Genomic DNA, 20,925 nt, shown 5'->3' with positions numbered 1-20,925 from the left:
AAATTGAAAAATTATAAGAAGTGATTTAGGAATTTGGATAAAATCATTATTGCCACGTGTGTTAGAAGAGATTGACCCCAAAGAAAAGGAAAGAATTTTTGGTGCTGCAAATAAAAATTGTTCCTATCCTTGTACTTTGTTTGTAGTCGAATTCTATCATTCACAAAACCCCTTTTAATACAAACCCCAAAAAAAACTCATTTTCATATTCATACAAAATCATAGACTCTTCCCACAAAAATCCCAACTAAAACATTCAAAGAATCCCTCAATTCGATCAACTCAAAACCCAGAAAAATTCAAACAAGAATTCTTCATTTACCCCAAATTACAGCATTTAATTCAGTAAAGCAATGTACCCTTTTAACAATCACAATCACCCATTGAAAGAAAACCCATCAAATTTCAGCAAGAATTAGTAGAGAGAGAAAATCAACTTGTAATGATGGTAGAAGAAGAAGGAGAAGAAACCCCATCAAAGTCAAAACCATCAACTGGGTCTTCGTCTTACAAATCTTGGAAGTATGCGACGAGCTTTCAGAGAGATTTAATGGCGGGGGCAGTTATGGGGGGTGTAGTTCACACCATTGTTGCACCCATTGAACGAGCTAAGCTTTTGCTGCAAACACAAGAGAGTAACATTGCAATTGGGGTTGGAAAACACAGGAAATTTAAGGGTATGTTTGATTGCATTGTTAGTATGGTCAAGGAAGAAGGTTTTGTCTCTCTTTGGAGGGGTAATGGTAGCAGTGTTCTTCGATATTACCCTTCTGTTGCTCTCAATTTCTCTCTTAAGGTATATCTAATTTTCTTTTTTTTTTTTTTTTTTAACTTTTGATTTTAAGTTTAGTTTATGTCATTTAATGTAGTAGTTGTATACTTGTATTGCCTTGGTTTTGAATTATATGATAGTTGTGTTGATAGTGTAATTTGAACTAGTAACATGACTATGGTTCTTGTTGATTCTTGTGGAAGAGGGGGTGGTGGGGAGGGGATTGTGTTATTTGGATTGTGGTTCTTTGGTGATTTTTGTGCAAGAAATAGAGATTGATGAATGATGAGGGTTTACTGAATGTTGGTTCCAAATTGAAGAATGGGTTTGATTTCAATTCATTATAAGTGTATATATCGATGAGGAGCATTATGTTTGAGGTTTAGGCTTTGGAAGTATGTTTGGTTTTAGAGTTTTGGTGATTTTTGTGAATGAGGTAAAGATTGATGGATGATGAGGGTTTACTGATTTTGGTTCCAAATTGAATAATGGGTTTGATAGGGATTCATTTACATTGCATATTTTGGTGAGAAACATTGTTTTTGAGGTTTCACCTTCCCAAATGAGCATAAATTAGCCTTGGGTGAATGGATGTACACCCGGGTGTATAATGGACACTCTTGGCATGTGTAGGTACTAGGTAGATGATACTGATTACTGAATTATTGTTATTTCTGAAGTGTGAAATTTAGCTTCTTGTTTGATGGTGGACATGATTTATATTGGTTTATAGCACCAGATTTTATTGAGATTTTGTTTGACCTCTGTTGACCTGCGTGCAAGAGATATTGAAGAATTGTTTTTGGCTTGATTAAGCTTGAAATTGGTTGTCAAATCATAGATATGTACTTTCTTTGGGAGTTTATAATGTTGGTGTATTGAATGATATGGGCATATAGTTGCTGTTTTGCTGATTGAAATGTCTTAACTTTTCTGGAATTTGGTAAAGGGTGGCTTAAGCTACATAGTTATGGACTGTGTTATTGTTGTTTATTGCTTACAAGGTTCATTAAACACAAGAGATGCTCTGTTTTAGAAATTTTCCTCAATTATTTCCATTGTTTGATTGACTAAACCTCTCTGGAAGCATCTATTTCATTGTTAAGAATTTAAGATGCCATATTTACCCCTGTGAAGGATGGAAGTACATTTTATCTTTCTCTCGGTGCTTAGGTGTACGGGTTTTCCTTGGATATGTTGCAACTAGCATAATGATTATATATTTGACATAAGAGATTGAACAGCTTGGTCATAGCCATGTTTACGCCATGCCTTCTTTTAATTGAATATCATTTGACAAAGAAAGTTGTTATTGTTGGACAAAGTATAGGAGTTATTGGGACTCACATCATCTATCTGAAGGTGTGAGAGGATATTGCTAGAACCAGCTAATTGGACTATGTAGTTAAAAATAGTGATGTGTCATGAAATGCTATTTGTATCCAGTTTATTTGTCTGGGAAGTTTCTACTATTTTGGGGGAAATATAGTGTTCTAGTCTAATTTATGACAAATTGACAATGAAAATTGAATATCTGTTCGGACTGTTTCAGAAGAAAATTCGGTTACAAGATTCTGAAAGTTAGCTTGTGTGAGTCTTGTGACAGATTTGCAACAAGTGCAAGTTCAAAGACTACATTGATTTAACAGTTCAATGGTTTGAGCACCAGTGGTGCCTTTTCTTGTATGTAACTATTTTAACCAACACTTGGATAAACACAACCGTTCTCTCTTTCGAACTAGTTACCAGAGATTCCGAAAAGGATGAATGCCATATCTGGGGAAGAAACTTTCAATACAAATAACAATCACAGATTAGTGCTATGTCTTTTGTGATTGAGAGAGATTTGGTGTGCTGAGACTCTGAGAGTTTGCTGAATTGTTGTGGCTTATACTTAAGAGGGTTGTGGGTGTAGTCCAGGTTTTCACTAGGATTTTTAGGTTGTATGAGATATAATGATCAGATTATAATTATTGCACTTCATGTGTTAGATTAAATGCTGTTGCTAGGAGTCATCTCAATGACTGTCTTGTGCGATGGATTTGTTGTTATCTTTGCATCATTTTTGTTCTTATGCCTTGAGAGCCTTTGAGTGATTATATTTATATTTCATCTCCTGTTAGTTAGAGAACTCCTTGTCATGTTTTGATTGATGTCTCTTCCATCCTTCCTTGGGTAAGAAAAGTTTTTCTTATCTAGTACGTTAATCAGCATTGGTTTGATTTTTTTGTTTTTTTTCCTCTTTCTAGAGAAGAATTTTCCACCCCCCTCTAAATTAGTTTGCTTATAATTTCTCTCCTGTAGTCCTGTGCTGTCATGAGAAGGAACACAAGACTTAGGTATAGACTCGTTATTTCCCTAGAATACTGATTCATCCATTACAAGTTAAGCTTTATGGCTGTTATTGATTGGTTTTTAAGAATAGTATTGGACAATGTAGATGATATAGTAGGAAGTCAATGGAGAGATAAAAAGGGTATAGGAAAGCATTATAGTAGAGATAAAACTAGGGGTGATGTGATAGAGAGCGAGATAGGAATATTGTTTTCAAAACCATTGACTTTTACTTCAAAGGGAAACAATAAGATTTTGGCAGAGGCATTTGATTTTAGTAAAAAAAAAAAAAAGGTTTGTTGTATGGACAGAGTATTAAGTTTGTACCTGAGTGCTTTGGGTTTGACACTTTGGCTTGCTGATGGAGCTTCAGAAATAGCAGTCTTGAGTGTATTTGAGTGAATTTTAGCTAACCATTAGAGAAAAACCAATTCATATTGAATTCTGTATCAACATTTGACTTAGAAGTGAACTTTCCTAGCCTTGTCCACTCTTAAAAGGGAGATTGATGAATAGAATGAGCAAGTTTTACATACTTTGACTCTGTGTGCTTTAAATCAGTTCCTACTCCCTAGCATTAAAAAAGTGACGAGCTTGCTTCTAGGTTTTTTTTTTTTAAAAAATAAAATAAAATTAATTGTGCATAACAAGGCAATAAGTGACTCTAAATGTATTATGATGTGATTGATTTTCTATCAAAATTGTGTCATTTGGCGATTACGATCTGTAATTATCAACATGTAAAAATTATTTAGAGTTGGTATTAATATAATTTACATTGAGGCGATTCAAATAAGATCTCACATGACTGTTTTATCATTGCTAAAAATCTTTAAAGCTAGTCAAAGTAAAGTTTGTGAATAGTGTTAAAAGTCAAAACATCGGACGAAGTATTTACGTACTAAAAATGCCTTGGGATTGGCATTTGGCAGTAGTTGACTAATGAAATTGGATTTACCGATGATTTGGAGAAATGGAGATTAATTGGTGTTTTATTTTGACTTAAGTACCTGTTTCTTGGCTGATCATACCAGTCCCTGAAAAGAAGGGGAAGATACCAAAGTACAAAATGGATGTCTATGCTTCTTTGTTCCATATGGTTTCAGTTTTATACCTTCTCAGTCCCCTGACTTCGTTCCATTGAACCACACATCAATGCTTGAGTGTAATGTTGTGTTATGATATTTTCAAACCCTATGGCCTATGACTTACTGGGGCATTATCTTCCAGATGTAACATTGATTTTTACTGGATATGGCTGTCACTTTTTTTTAGCTTTTTATTAGCCAAGGTTTGAAGCTCTATAATCTAAGTGTTTATAATTTATATGTGGTTATGTGGGTGAACAAGAGATAAGGTACAAAGAAATGTTTTGTAAATTAAACAGGTTTCAAAATCGTCTGCATCTGATGAAATTATCATGAGATACTCCCCATCCTGTAGTGGATTTTAGTAAAACAATACTATTTTATTGCTTTTTTTATTTTGTCTTTTCTTCACAAGAGCCACTTTTTTCGAGTAGTTCTAGTTGGACAGACAATTGACTTGATTTAAAATGGACCGAAAAACAATAAGAAACAGACAAATGGCTTTTGAATATATTTGTCCAACGAAAAAGCAAAATTATCTGAACCTGAATGAGTTGCAAATTTCTGGGTCAGTTAGGGTGAGATTATGAGTTGATTCATTGGATTGAAGATAATTGAGTTGGAGGTATATGGTGTTATAATACTATACCAATTTAGCAAGCACTGGTATGGTTTAACTAAGACTTTAAGTGGAGTACTGGTGTATATGCTGATAGTTGCAATAAGTATATGCAATCTTCACAATTCCCTTGGCTGGTTCTCATTATACTAGTTGGAAATCATTTGATTGAACCACGCTTAGAAATAGAATGTTACCACTAGTTTAATGGAGTTTGAATTTGATAGTAGGATCTGACTTTATGTGCTGTTTTTGTTTTTCATTTTTGAGAGCATCCTGTCATCTGGTTGTTTTTCTGTGTCTTTTTCTTTTTTTTCCTATTTGATTTAAGGGTGTTTAGATGCTTGACTTGAAATAATAATCTATTACGTCCACTCTCCTTTTATTCCATGCCATCAAAGTCAATAAAATCCCCTAGCTGTGTACCTCCATCCTCCTCACCATCCTCATTCATGAATGTCTCTCACCTTTTTTTTTGGCACCTGATCTATGTAAAGAGGCTACACTTGTACTAATTTGTGATACGTTAGAACTCAGGTTCTTTTTTTTTTTCCCAAAAAAAAGCTTAAACTGTTCATCTGTTGTTTTGGACTCTTGTGTATACCCATAAATAAATGATTTCATCAATGACAACGGTGTGACATATAGTTTCACTGTTAGAGCCAGCTCCTCAATTTTGTCTGTGAAAGTCTATGCTCTCCTTATTGGCACTAGCTTTCCCCACACATGCTCAGTAGCCTAGTCTATGCTCTCCTTATTGGCACTAGCTCTCCCCACGCATGCGTAGTAGCCTAGGCTACCTGTTTGTCAAGAGAATGATGCTGCTAGGATGAGCTTGAGTCTGATGGCTAATGAGATATTAAAAGGAGCATTAGTTAAAAGAAATTGACATGATCATCTGACTAGCAGACTGGCCCCTTTGCAGAGTAGTGAATGGAAAAAAAGTGATGTGTTGTATCTGAAGATATATATTATTAGCTCGGAGCTGTAAATCTAACTGTCTTGGCTGACCTTTTTTCCAAAATTCTACCCAAAAGTCCATATGGGCTTGGATATGTATATCAAAATATAAATTAAGACTTTTCAATTGAGTAAATAGCTTTATAACTTATTTAGCCTAAAAAGGTGAATAGCTTTATATCCCGTTTAAGCCTTATTGATAGTCTTTCCATTCTATTATGAGTCTTGGTTTGCTACTTTATTATCTTTGTATAAATCAAACTTTGGTCATAATTTTTATGTATTTGACCCCTAGTCCACTTAATTTATCACCTTGAGATAAAAAGTGCATATGTGATCAGGACTGTCCAAACTAATTTTAACAAATGAACATGATGCTCCTTGTAGTCACTGGGTTGTTTAATCTTTATTTATTTTTTAAAAATATATGTATAAGAAATGTAGTCCTGCTGATATTATGGAGGTTAGTTTAGAAATATCATATATATGGACATGTATAGTCTTGAGTAATTACTAGGCTGTGAGACTTCAGACAACAGATGTTGCGCTTCATGTAGTCTGAACTTGAACTATACAGTCTTAATTCAGTTTGGTTTGCTAGAGTTAAGGTTGTTAGACCTTTTATGCTCCCTGATTCCTTCTTTCAACAGGTTGCTTACTCACTATTCTGGTTCGGAGGGATTTATATATATATATGAGTAATTGATAATGTTGCACTGAAGTGTGCTAATGCTATCTTTGGACAAGCAACATGCCAACATGCATTGTATTATTATTCTCGCATGTCATAGTTAATGCTGGTCAAGGACAAGCAACATGAATGTGGAATGAATTGCAGTAGGGGAGATGAATAGGAAGAGATTTTTGCTCTTGCTGCTGTGATAGCTTTATCATCAATGAGTTAGAATTCTGGGTGAGATGGATATGAGGTTAAGTGGCTAGGTGGGAATTTTTAGTCCTAGCAAAGTTAAGGCATGGTGAAGATCTGTCATAATTCAATATCTTCTCGGTTGTATGGATGATTATGCAGCTGTAGGAACTAAGATTCTGTAAGGAGAAGATGTCCAGACCAACAAAAGGAAACTTATATCTGCCCAGTTTTTTTTTTTTTTTTTTTTTTTTTTTTTTTTTTTTTTTTTTGGGTTATTGCCCCAAATTTCTAGGCATTGAACAGTGGCGTTTTAGTGCAGGAAGGTGCAAGACAGCATATATAGAGGGAGATCATTGTAATAGTTTTCCTCTGGAGTCTGGACCATATGGTTCAACTTAGACTTCAAATCAATTATTTTTTAGCGGCTGTGAACTAAACTTGTGAGCTTTGAATTATGCTTCTGGTCTGCTTCTCTGGCAAATCACAAGTTAATTTGCATTTTGGAATGCACTTGGATAGCAGCCCCTGCCAACTAATTCTTTTATGCTGAGCCTAACTTTCTATATGAGAATGTTACCCGAAAAAGGGGGAGGCCTTTTGATTCGAAGTCACTAAAGTAATTGTTGAAGTAACTTCACATGGAAATTTTAGGCTAGAACAATCATTGCTGTTTAGTAATTGGAGGCTTCCATAAAATATTGGATTCTAGTATGTGCATTGGTTGGAAGATAGTTGTTTAAAAGTTAGAGCTGTTTTTGTGAATTTTTGCCCTTACTACTAGTTTTCGTAGGTGAAAGTGTACTGCTGTACCTTTTGGATTGATGTAAGAGAACTACTGCAGTAGGAACCTCTTGTAAGGAGTGACCAAGTTCTAGAACAAACAGACGATTTATGCATCGTGTATTCTATTAGCTGTGTCTTGTAAAACAATATCAGTTTGGAATCCCCCTAAAGGCAAGGTTTGGACAGGTTCTACTGTATGCTATCTTGCCCATGATCAATGAAGACTAGAAGAAAACTAGAGAAAGCTCTATCATGTCATTTATATATCATACAAGAAATTACGTAGATATGTTTCTTATCTGTTTAATTTCGTGCTGCAGGATCTTTATCGAGATGTACTGAAAAATGACAATGATGGCCCACCCATTATGACTGGTCCAGCTGCCAACTTTTTTGCTGGGGCAGCAGCTGGTTGCACCACATTGATGATTGTTTATCCGCTTGATATTGCTCACACACGACTAGCTGCAGACATTGGGAAGGCTGATTCCCGTCAATTTCGGGGCATATACCACTTCCTGAGTACAATTTACAAGCTAGAAGGGATTCGTGGGCTTTACAGAGGACTCCCTGCTTCTTTTCATGGAATGGTTATTCATCGTGGTCTATATTTTGGAGGATTTGATACTGTGAAAGATGTACTTGCTAAGGATGCTGTAGAGCTGGCATTATGGAAACGGTGGTTGGCGGCTCAAGTGGTGACTACTTCTGCTGGATTCATTTCCTATCCTTTTGATACTGTTCGGAGGCGTATGATGATGCAATCTGGCCTCAAGGAACCAATGTACAGAAAAACTTTTGATTGCTGGAAGACAATATATAGGACAGAAGGGCTCTCTTCATTTTATCGAGGTGCTGTTTCAAACATGTTTAGGAGTACTGGTGCTGCTGCCATTCTTGTTTTATACGACGAAGTTAAGAAGTTCATGCACTGGGGTGGTTCTACTTCTAGCAGGAATTGATTTTTTTTCACAGTTTCAGGTATACAACATTCAATACAACTTTAACATTAGTTTCCTGATGACAAATTCTGATGGATACACATCAAAACATAGGTCTGCTGGTATTGTCTCCTTCTTGGCTATGGCAGCCTTACACTGAATTTTTTAGCTGACCAATAAGAACGAGAATTGACTCCGGTTTTTTTTTATCTACTTTACCATCTTTCTGTATACACACCTGTAACTTGGTTGTTTTGCTACTGATTCTGGAGAGTAAAACCTGTAAACTCCATTATCAGAGGAAACTAATTGATACATGTATAGATGGTTTCATTTCATCTTCAATTTTCCAACAGGTTCATCATATTATATGCACCAATTACATGATATAGCTTTTATAGATGTTCTATACAATGATAGCTTTTATTGAGAGGTTCATCAATGTCTAGGTATTTTAATTAGTATAATCGAATAAGGGTTACTTTTATCGGGTCTACTTTATATTACAATATCGATATTTGTAATGGTTAGCTTATTAGGTACACTTAGGTGAGGTGAATCTTATTGGTGATACTTTAACTAGATATTATTAAGACGGATTAGACTTTATTAAGCGTCTTAATTAAGTATGATTAGCCAACTTATTCATCACTAACCTAAAAAAGCCCTAAATCTAATTAGTGTCAATAAGTAATGATTATGCCAGTATACATGAACTGGCTCCCTCTTGCTTCTCCTAAGTATTTAAAATTAGAATGAAGTCAGCAACTTTGTGCCAAGTTGATGGGAAAAGGGAGCAAAAGTGGATTAAAGAATGCTATTAGAGAATGTTAATCTGTATTAAGTACATAGTTTTGTTTTTAATGATTTTTATAAACTTTCCTTAATTTCATTAAACTATGATTATGATTTAAATGTGATGTCATATGATTCCTTTTACCAGTAAATTACGTTATCATGTACGTACTTAAATTTGTATTGACGACAGTGGTATAATACTAAAATTATTAGTACTAAATTAGTAAAAAAAAAAAGGGTGCATAACCTTGTTTTTTTAAGGCATCAATTTGCTATTTATTTTGTGGCCATTTCAAAGAACTACTCAGGTACATAAAGAGACAGGACATGGAAATTTAAAATTAGACTGTACAATTACTTATTAATTCCTTCTTTCGTTCCTTTTTGTTCTAGACATCTGAAATCGTTCATGAAATAAGAAGGTTAAAATGGAAAGAATTACAGTTTCATAGAAAGTACGGAGTATGTTCTTAATAGAGGAGAATAGTTTGATTGACGGAACACTCTACATTTAAGTGGCTTAATTTGACTGAAAAAACCACGGTAAGTCTCACAAAATGTTCAAGTGATTTATATAGTCCTCCTTAAACGTAAATGTTTCACTAAATCAAATACTCTTCGCAAAGAGAAGTTAGCATAAACAAAACTTTAAAATTTCTTTTCTTATGTTCAATCAAACGACCACTAATTATTGAATTCGATAATCATGACACGGGTGTGGCAATGAAGTGGCTCCATCATCCTCCAAATAATAAGTAGAGTATAGTAAGCAAATCCGTGCCAAGTTGATGGGAAAAGAGTGGAAAAGTGGACCATATTAGCAAGGGTGTTGGAGATTATATTCTACTATTTGCTTTTATTTCCTGTTTTAATTTAATGGTATTTCTTTTATACTTGAATTATAATTGTACTTTGAGTGGGATGCAGGATTCAACATGATGCAATATGATTCCTTTTATTGGCTAATTGCATCATCATTTGGAGTATATTTAAAATTATTTAGATTAATTTTAAGATAATAAAACAAAAAAATAAATTTAAAAAAGGGCACATGACTATGTTTTCCAAGGCATTAATATGAAAAACCATTGGCAAATGCCCATTGTTAATAAATTTCTATGTTTGGCCGGCAACAAAAAAAAATACTCATGTACTAAGGATTGTGATTTGTGAATTGAAGGGACAAGAAAAAGGAACTTAAATAATTTATATTGATGATATCATAATGAGTTTGATAGCAACATTTCTTAAGCCATAAACCTAAAGCTAATGATTAAAAAAAATTAAAAATGCCACAAGAAGAAAATTTGATTTCATTGTACCATGATTGCGAGGTCTAGGATGGCTCAAATTTGGCTTTTTATTATTAAAACTGGTTGTTAAGTCTATGCATGCGTTATTCAATTCGGACTACTCGTGTCATACGGATTTGTGGAATAATGTTGTTGATCTTTTGAGTTTGATAAGAAGAATAAGAAATTAATTGGAGAATTCCAAAGCCTTCATAACACCTTATTCACATAGTTAAAAATAATTTCATAACAACAAAAATTAATTCAATTAAAGAAAGCAAGAAGTTAGGAATGATCTTGCTAACGAACGCCCCCGGGGCGTTGGATAAGCATTTAAAATATAATCTAAAGTGGTATTAATTTGGGAAAGCATGACAAAATCACGCGTCGATCGGTGTAATTAATGTTAATTTTTACTTTAATTTTTCTACCTAGTTTATCCAACGCCCCAAGAGCGTTCGTTAGCATTTGCCTATTGATAAAGCTATTAAAGTGAATACATCTTGCTTAAAATGAGATTGGGAAAATTAGAGGTTTTTCATTAGGAGCAAAGACAATACTTATCGTATATTTATTCAATCATTTCAATCATTCAAATAATTTGTCGTTGAACATATTGTTCGCACTTAAATATCGAGGGGCCATTGTTTGTTAAATTTTCATTAGAAAATGCCTTTTCATGGTGTGCATTAGATAATACCTTCACTCTAAGGTCCAACTTGGTTTGAAATTTCCAATGTTAATTATAACGAATATTGTATGTAGTCTTTATAGCTACTGTGAACTATTATGCGGATACATTTCTGGAGCACAATAACTAAACAAAGAATTACTCAAAATGAAATTTGATATGACATTAATAAACACCAATGAGGTTTCTTCTTATATAAGACTACTATTAAAAACAAGAAGACGAGATGTCAATACCGTTAAAAGTCACCTTAATTTTTTTTTTTTAAACGATTCATTTTCTGTATGATTTTTCTCATAAAGTCACCTCATAATCATTCAAAATTAACTCATTTTTACCTCATATATACATCATTTGATACTATACTAAAGAGAGATATTAAAGGAGAGGAGGAGAAGAAGAGAATTATTATAAGCAAAGTGCAAATGCAAAGAAGAAACCTCCAATTAAGAAGCTAAAGCATCGGATGACATCAAACACAAAAAAAGAAGAAAAAAATAATAATAATTAACAAAGTAAAATTAAAGAAGCTTTACCAAAACTTTTGGACTTTGAGTGATGCAAAGAAAAGATAAAACTCTTTGGTGGGGTAGATAAGTTAGGTTTTAATCTCAATTATAATTTTTTGCCCTACTTTTAAAATAATTGGTAATGTGGGGAAATCTATGTACAAAAGATTCAAATATAGATTCTTTTAGGTTGCTAAAAGATTCTACTAATATGGTGGGTTTTCCTTTGTTTTTGCTCTCAAGTGTCCTTTAATTTGCATGACGTACGTGCAATTGTGACACTATACATAGAAAATTAAAGAAAATTAAAATGCACATACTAATGTTTTTTTTTTTTTTTTTTTGTGGGTTTTGTGGACCTTTTGTGGGTTGTTGCTATTTGTCTTTTGATGATCATATTGTCATCACTTAACCACCATTTTGTATCTTTTTTTTTTTTTCAAAAGTATATGGAAGGTGGGGTTAATTGCCACTATACTCCTCTTCTATCACATCTTTCTTTTCCTAAATAGGGAACTTGCTTTAGTTGTGTTGTAAGTTTATAACAACTTCACTAATTGGGTAGTTGGCAATCTCGGGGGAATTTACTTCTGATGTATGGAGTATACAATTAGTAGGAGGCGAAATGTTCTACACAAAAGTTACATAACAGATAGAGTATATCATTCAAATTCAAGTACATAATGAGCTTGTTTTTACACAATAAAATCAATGGAAGAATAGTCTTATTGATAATACGTCAAATGACGCTTACAAGTATACAATTAGTAGGAGGCGAAATGTTCTACACAAAAGTTACATAATAGATAGAGTATATCATTCAAATTCAAGTACATAATGAGCTTGTTTTTACACAATAAAATCAATGGAATAATAGTCTTATTGATAATACATCAAATGAGGCTTAAAAAACAATCTACCTTAATTTTAAAATATCATTACAAATCGAATTTTAAGTTCTATCATAAACTATAAGTAGGGAAAGCGAATAAGTAAACAAAGGTTTGTTTAGTACTTGGATACAAAAACAATGGAGCCAATTATAGAACAAAGGAATCTTCCTTTAGGTCTATTTAAATCACAGTACGAAATTATATGATTATAATGTTGGAAAATTTGTCGGAAACAACCTTTTAAAGTGTCTACTTTATTTAAAACAACCTTTTAAATTTTTTTTTGCAATTTCAGACCACATTATAAAATTTTTTTATCAAAGACAACCAAATGTTACTTTCCGGCGTCGACTCTATTTTTCCCTACGTTGACCACGAGTGTGCGAGTCACGTGACCTCCTATATTGCTTAATACACCCCTTTTCCCTCCAATTAACTCCTATCAAAACCCCTGCTTCTCTTTCATCCCTTTTTTAGTACGAGTGAATTGGAGGGAAAATTGGTGTATTAAGCAATACATGAGGTCATGTGCGTTGCACACTAGTGGTGAACATCGGGGAAAATAGAATCAAGGCCGGAAAGTAGCACTTGGTTGTCTTTGATAAAAAAATTTTATAATGTGGTCTGAAGTTGCAAAAAAAAATTTAAAAGGTTGTTTTAAGTAAAGAAGGCACTTTAAAAGGTTGTTTATGACAAATTTTCCTATAATGTTTATTGTTACATTGAGTGCTCTCAATATTCCTGCAGTAGGTAAATTATTGGTCATTAGCTAGCCGCCTCTGATTAACAAATTGTACGGTATATTAGTTTATTTCTATATATCATGGTAAAGTCTCTCCCTAAAAAAATGACGATGTAGTTTTGTTTTAGACTTATGTTGTTATGTTTAGTAAACTTCGTTAACTAGGGAAATAAAGGTATATTCTTCCTTCAAAAAAGAAAAAAGTTCGTATATTCCAAAAATTGAGAAAATATGACACTCTATCTCAACAACTTTTATGTGTAGCTGATCACACCGTGGCAGGGTTACTTGTACGAGTTACTTATTCAAGGGTTATTTATAGGGTTACTTACTTAGTCGGTTAGCGCGTCTTTTATGTGAGAGTAACCCCTGACCGACCGAGTAACACTTAAATAAGTAACAAACCCCTGAATAAGTAACCCCTATAATTTACCCCTATGATCTCCCAAAGCATCAACAACCGCAGATCGAATAAATAACCGCAAAATAAGTAACCCCTACAAGTAACCTCTGCCACACGGTGTAACCAGCCACATATAAAAATTGTGTATCTATATCTATATATTACTTAGCATATTTTTTCGTAAATCTATATCTATATACTAGTATATAATGACACAAACCATCACATAAATTAATAGCGACACGTATCACACTTACCATTCAACCTTTTTTTCAATTTTTGTTAAAAACATTATTTATATATTATAATCATCAATAATAAAAGCTAGTTCATTACATGTAATCAACATTACTTCTTTCACATTTCCACTAACTTAAATATAGGTTATTTATATAACGTTAAACTATTAAATACTCTAAACCTTCCGTAGCTTGCATAATTCCGTAATATAGGAGGAGAGGAAACACATGTGAATCTTGAGTTTGAATACTTCTTGTAAAGTTGTAAATAAAACATAATGTTATTAATCATATAAATAATATAAGTATAAACTCTCCTTCTAAGACTCTAATTTGAATAGAGGATACCTATTATATATACTTCATAAGTTCATATATACTTAAGTATTTAAAAACTCAAATTGGAAAAGAAACATGTTCCCCATCTCATTACACATTCTTATTTTCTTTTTTTTCCAACACAATGAGCCACATGCCTTCTTACATTTTTAATTTTTTTTTTTAATTACATTATCTTTCTTAACTCTTTCATTAACACTATCTTCATCACCCCTCTTTAAATCAACCTTTTCCTTTTTTTATTGGGATATATTTTGGAAAATAGGATAACATTCTGTATGGTGATTGGTGATATATTATTTAGGAAGCTGGAATATTTAGGAATATCAAGTTTTATATTCCTATCCCTGTACATATTGTGTAATGTGGCCAAAAAATACAGCGAAATTATTGAGACCTAAATTTAGCATGGTATCAAGTGCATAGGTTAAGATCCAAAACTTTTTACGTAATTAAGGTTCATCTTTTACTTAGGCCCCGTTCTCTTTACCTTAATTTTGCTGAACTGAAATTATTTTTACTGAACTGAAATTATTTTTGCTGAACTTAAATTATTTTTACTGAACTTAAATTAATTTTACTGAATTGAAATTATTTTTGCTGAATTGAAATTATTTTTACTGATTTTCTATTATAATTCTTCTTTAATAAAACTGAATTTTATTGAACTGAACTTATTTTTACTGAACTGAAATTATTTTTACTGAACTGAAATTAATTTTACTGAACTGAACTTATTTCTACTGAAGTGAAATTATTTTTACTTAATATTATTTTTTTAAGGTGAAGAGAACATAGCCTTAATCATTTTTTACTTTTCTCTCTTTAAGTTTTTGTTCCTCCACCTTCTTTTTTGTAAGCCTAATTTTAAATAAAGTCCCAAAAATTTAAATTTTTTATTAATCATGTTTTCTGTTACACATTATAAGTACCCATAATGATTTATTGTATTTTCTCACTAATCACATAACAATGCAATTTTCTATGAACAACTGAAGCATTATATTGCATAGGCCAAGAAGGCTAGTTAGGAGTAACAAACAAAAAAGTTAGTTATAAAAGTGCTTTTATTCAAAGGAAAATAGATTGCATGATAGATGTATTCTTTTTGGGGGTTTTTTTCTCTTTATATGAAATGGTTGTTACACTTTATACTATTCAAAATTTTCTTTTTCACATTTATATGTAAATGAAAATTATAATTATGTGAATTTTAATAAATTTGTCTAAATATACACATGCATATATTTTTTATATATAAAAATTTAATATGTTAGTGATTAAAGTTTTAAATGCTGTCAAAATTTAAAAACAAGCTAAAAACTTGACTTTTAATTAAGGGTTATCAAATATTTTCTTTTCAATACAACCACTATATATCAACCATCTACTAAAACCAAATCATAAATTCATAATATGTATATGATAAACTCATGATTTTTTATTTTTTATTTTTGGAAGAAACTCATGATTATTGACAATTGATCAACTAGCAATCAATTTCAGAAAACAATAGATTGGAGTTCCCTTGATTGGATGCAAAGTAAACATCAAATATGCATACGTTGAATAGTAGCCCCACCCCCGACATATTATTCAAGTTTAAGATCATGTGATTCATATGAATGTGTAGGGTTGATATTTATAGACCATATAAAAAGTCAATTTAGATTTTATGTAGTGCATTTTCTAGGATAAGAAATATCAAAAGACGCAAATTAAAATACAACCATACATTTTACCAAACTAAGGGGTTGAATATATGATCAAAGAGTGCAACTTGATCAATTATTTTCTTTTTAGTGCATATGGATGTTACTTCAATTCTGCTGTTGCTGATGCTTTGGGAGATCATATTGGTCTCTCAATATTATAGGTTCATCTTAGATCTCCATTGATTGCGGAAGTTGTTGTCCTTCGTAATGGAACTCTTGCGTTGTTGTGTGTTCAAACTTATACTCCCTCTGCACTTTAATTTTTGCATTCCCTCTAAACTTTTAAGCTAAGGTGATAACTAACATGATATGGTTGTAATATAAATTTATGCTCCCTCTGCATTTTAATTTTTGCGCCATTGAACCCAAATAGCTTTCAAGTCTATATAAAAAGGGCGGGGGGAGGGGGGGATGGGAGGATATAGAGGGAGTAAACGTGTAAAATATTCAAAAATTAAGGGTGTCAAAACTCGCACCCATCCCCCCAAGTTCGCCTTTTGTTCCTAGTTAAAAACTCCAACAATAAAATTACTTTGTACGTGGTATACTCGTAAAAGCGTATTAACAAACCTAAGCTAAAAGCTTTCACAATACATAAGATCTTTACAAATCTAAACATATCTTGTTCATTGATCCCAACTTTTGAGCAATCCCATGAGACCAAAAATGCCATGAAAGTAACATCATAAAAAATAATTGAAGAAAAACATAAAAATATCACATGAACAAATAATAACAATTTAATGCATAAGATGCATCAATTATCTTTTCCCATAGGGCATTGGTTTCTTGGATTTGACTGTGGGTTAGACCCACTTTATAGTTTATATGCAAGCAACTTGCATTAATTTTTTCAAACTCTTACAAAACAAAAATAAAATAAATAAAAAAAAATAAAAAATTATAAATAAAAAAAAAAAAAAAAAAAAAAAAAAAAAAAGTAGAATCCAAAGTGCTTGGTGGTGTAGCCACATATAATTCACTCAAAAACCTTATTGGTGTTTCTTAGCATGGTGACAAAGTTATTCTTGTCCCTTGAAAATAAAATTAAATTAATCTTGGCCTTAAAACTAAATTAAAAGATCCATATTCCATATTGCGCCTTTAGAATCTTTTTAGTTTATTTATGAAGCACTATTATTATTATTTTTTTTACTTGCTAGGGCCCCCTCCCTCACCTTGTTTTGGACCTTATTCTCATCAATTGCGTTGCTCCAAATAGTCTCCTCCCTTCAAATCAATATACCCTTTGGCCTTTGTTGTCAAACAATTGCATGTGCTAATACATAACATTAAATGAAAATATAATTCTCATTAACTTATTACAATTAATACTTCGTACGTAGTATTTATATTAACCAAACCTTCTGCCAAAAAAATAAATTAATAAAAAATTATTTTGACCAAATTTTATTACCTTATTACTATTGTTGTCAAACCTTCGTACGTAGTATATTTTCTGCACTTACTATTTACGTGATTAAAGTAGTGTTTAATTAGTGATAGATAAATAATGACGAAAACAAATATGTGTGATCGTATTAGATTCATATATATATATATATATATATATATATATATATATATATATACTAGGTTAAGTCCCGTGCCATGCACGGTTATAATTAAACTTTACAACAAAAATTATAAATAATGGTTTTTATTTATTTATTTTTTTTTTTTTTTTTTTTTTTAGGGGAATAAAGAATGGTTGTTAATCTAACAATTTATCCAAAAAAATATTTGTGACAAAATAACTTGAATTTTAATTTATACCAAATGCGTAGCAAAAAGGTTCGAAGAGCCAAAACTAGCTTCTCCCATACTTCCGTTTAAGGTTGTTATTGTTTTGAATTTTAAAAAAAATAATTTATTAATAGAAATTTAGAAGCTATTAGGTTTTATATAAGAAAACTAAAATCTAAGCTTAGGTTAGTACCGTATATGTCTTCAAAAAAATAGGGAAAAAAAAAGGTTAGTACCCGTATACGAACTAATATACAGTTGTCCTTATATTTTTGTTGACACACTTTGACCGGCATTAAATGAAAATTTAGTTGATTTATATTACTTTAGGATAATTAGTATTCCATAATCAACTTTTTAAAAATGTATTTATAGTGAGTGGTTGCGGTTTTTATTTTAATTTTAATAATCACATTGCATAACGATTAATGTCAAATGATTAATGTTGGAGCTTGGAGGAAAAAATTGATACTCCTTAATATTATAATAATCTTGGACAATGATATATTTAATACCTTATTTTTAATCTATGTTTGTATACTTGTAACTAAAAGATTAATAGTATATAGAATATATGTTAAAAAAAAAATATTAATTGAGTATGATCTGATTGGATTAGATATGTTGTCAAAATAGAAATAAGTATTATTGTAGCTTATTGGAAGTCATTAAAATTTGGTAAAAAAAAAAAAAAAGGAAAGTGCAAAAAGGAGGGAAAATTATTAATGACATCGTGACAAATGTCATCTTAGGTTCGCTTTTAGTATAGGTTAATTGATTAAAGGCTACTTAAATGTAAAAACTGTGTAATTAATATTTATAAATCATCAAACTAAGCTGCCTATATAAATGGTCACTTTTCTTCCTAGCTATATATATGCATTGGATGATACATACAATATAAGTGTAGTGCAATATATATCATCCATTATATAATAATAAAAGTAATTATCATTATTATTACTAACATTACAAGTATTGAGTTCAACTGAGTTTAAGAGGGTAGGTTAAGTGGAGGAGGAGGATCCACTAACATACAAACAACTAACTTCGAATGAATTAATCATCAACTTACTTATTTATGTGACCTCCATTCCAAGCTATAGTCAATCCTCTCCTAATCTACAATTCTACAAATACCACAATTTAACAGAACACTCATCATATATGATTCCCCTCGATGGATGACATTAATATATAAATAATATTTCAAAATCGTAATGAGTTTCCTTTATCTATAGTTGTCAATGACAAGTTTTCCCAAATTTGATTCTTTGTTGATGACCTACCTTCCTTCCCTACTTATTAAGTTTTTTTTTTGTTTTTTTTATTTTTTTATTTTTTTTATTTTTTTATTTTTTTTATTTATTCTTGTAAACAAGATACTATATGTCATCATTTGATTAATTCTCTAAATGAGATTAAATTCACCTAGTATCATTATTGATCGAGTTTGAATTACTGACCATTGCATATAAACTCAAATTGATTATAATTTAGTTGATGCATTCATCATCAGCTCGATTTGTGCACAAAATTGTTTAACATACTCTATCCACAAATATCTTTTTATTAATTAAGTTGGTGCATCCATATCATGAATTTAGTAGCTTTGGGAGGGCAGATATTGTAGAGATGTAGAAGAAAAAACAGGAATAATTGGATTATATAACACCAATTTTACAATGTGTTGGGATACCTACAGCAGAGCCTAGAATGGAATATATACTACCTTCGTCATGAATTAGTTTTGAGTTTTTGACACTTATCTTGTTATATAACTTTAAAGCGATAAGTTAATGTTTGGTTATGTGATCAATAGTGCACGTAGAATCCTAAGTTAATTTCCTTCCGCTTATTTTCAATTCTTAATTTCCTTCTCTTATAAAATATTCAATTCAGTTTAGTTCATCTCAGCTAATCAGAACAAGCTCTTAGTTTTAGTATTAAAACTACCACACGGTCCAAGCACCTTGATCAATTAAATACTCTTCCCCCCCCCCCCCCCTCCCCCCCTCCCTCCCTCAGCTCCCTCCTTTCCACTCTTCTAACTTTGTTGTCATCACCAAAAAAAAATCAAAGATTCACCAAATCTACTTGTACATCGGCTTAGATTAGCATTGCTCCATTTGTTGATGTCATGTTATATATGCCAATTTTCTTATTAAAAAAAAAAGGACTAAAGAAAATTAATAGGTGAAAAGAACCTTATATCACAAATTCACAATAGATATAAATAGAACAAGCCAAAGAGAGTTAAGTGGGTGAAATATTAGAATGTATCTCAACCATAATTGAGGCTAGGTGCACCATTATTATTACGAGTAACCTTTATCAAATCTTATTTATTTCGAACATTTTTTTTTCCAAAGTAATTTGAAAAACAATAAACATAACATGACCTAAGTTTACATTTTTAAAGTAGCAAAAAAGAGTACTTTTTGTGAACAACCTAAAAAAATAAAGAAGATATTTATATTATGTGCAAGGAGGAAGTAAGATGATATACTTCCTCCGTTTTCTTTTAGATGCAACACACACTTTTTCACGGTATTTAAGAAATGTGAGGTTCACATGATATAATACACTTTAAAATGGGATGAGTGGTTGTTAGGAGTATAATTTAGTGGGCCATGTGCTTTAAATAAGGGAAATAATATAGTTTTTTCCTAAAATAACTTTCCTTTTATAGTGTGTTGCAAGTATTGTGACATTTCCTTTTCAGGGAAGTGTTGCAAGTAAAAGAAAACGGAGGAAGTATATAGCTGTATCGTACGCAAGCTTTGGCGCATTCAACGTGTATTATTTAAATGGATTCCAATACGTAGAGTATCCTTCAAGAGATACTTAAATCGGCATTACACGACAAAATTGTTGTCCATTTCTAGTATTTTATACCAATATTGGTAAATTTTATTTGATCTCCCATTATTCATCCCCAAATTTCTTAAATTTCCTACCTAGATTATATCTTGCCTCCAATTTAGCCTTTAAAAATCTACCAATTTCATCATGGATGACCAAAATGATGTCACATTTGTTAAATGGATTGATCACGAGAATGACCAAATTGCAAAATTTAATATCGAGGAGGTACCCAAAACCTAAGATCGAATACACTACTAAAAAAAAAAAAGAACGAAAATTCATAATCCTATATAAAATGTAAAACCTCACAAAATTCTAATGT

At 31.7% G+C, this 20,925-nt stretch overlaps 1 protein-coding gene across 1 annotated transcript; it reads left to right on the top strand.

Moving 5' to 3' along the window:
* Nucleotides 1-125: 125 nt before the first annotated feature.
* Nucleotides 126-8,713, top strand: LOC145556335 (ADP/ATP translocase At5g56450-like). The gene is made up of 2 exons (XM_081617988.1): nt 126-796; nt 7,748-8,713. The coding sequence occupies exons 1-2, from the start codon at nt 443-445 to the stop codon at nt 8,387-8,389; spliced, it is 996 nt and encodes a 331-aa protein (XP_081474114.1). The 5' UTR covers nt 126-442; the 3' UTR covers nt 8,390-8,713.
* The last annotated feature ends 12,212 nt before the right edge of the window (nt 8,714-20,925 follow it).

Source organism: Chenopodium album, chromosome 8, assembly GCF_948465745.1.
Source record: "Chenopodium album chromosome 8, dcCheAlbu1.1, whole genome shotgun sequence".
In the NCBI taxonomy this organism is placed as follows: domain Eukaryota; kingdom Viridiplantae; phylum Streptophyta; class Magnoliopsida; order Caryophyllales; family Amaranthaceae; genus Chenopodium; species Chenopodium album.
The sequence above is the reverse complement of the archived record's forward strand: the minus strand, read 5'-3'. Positions and strand labels throughout refer to the sequence as shown.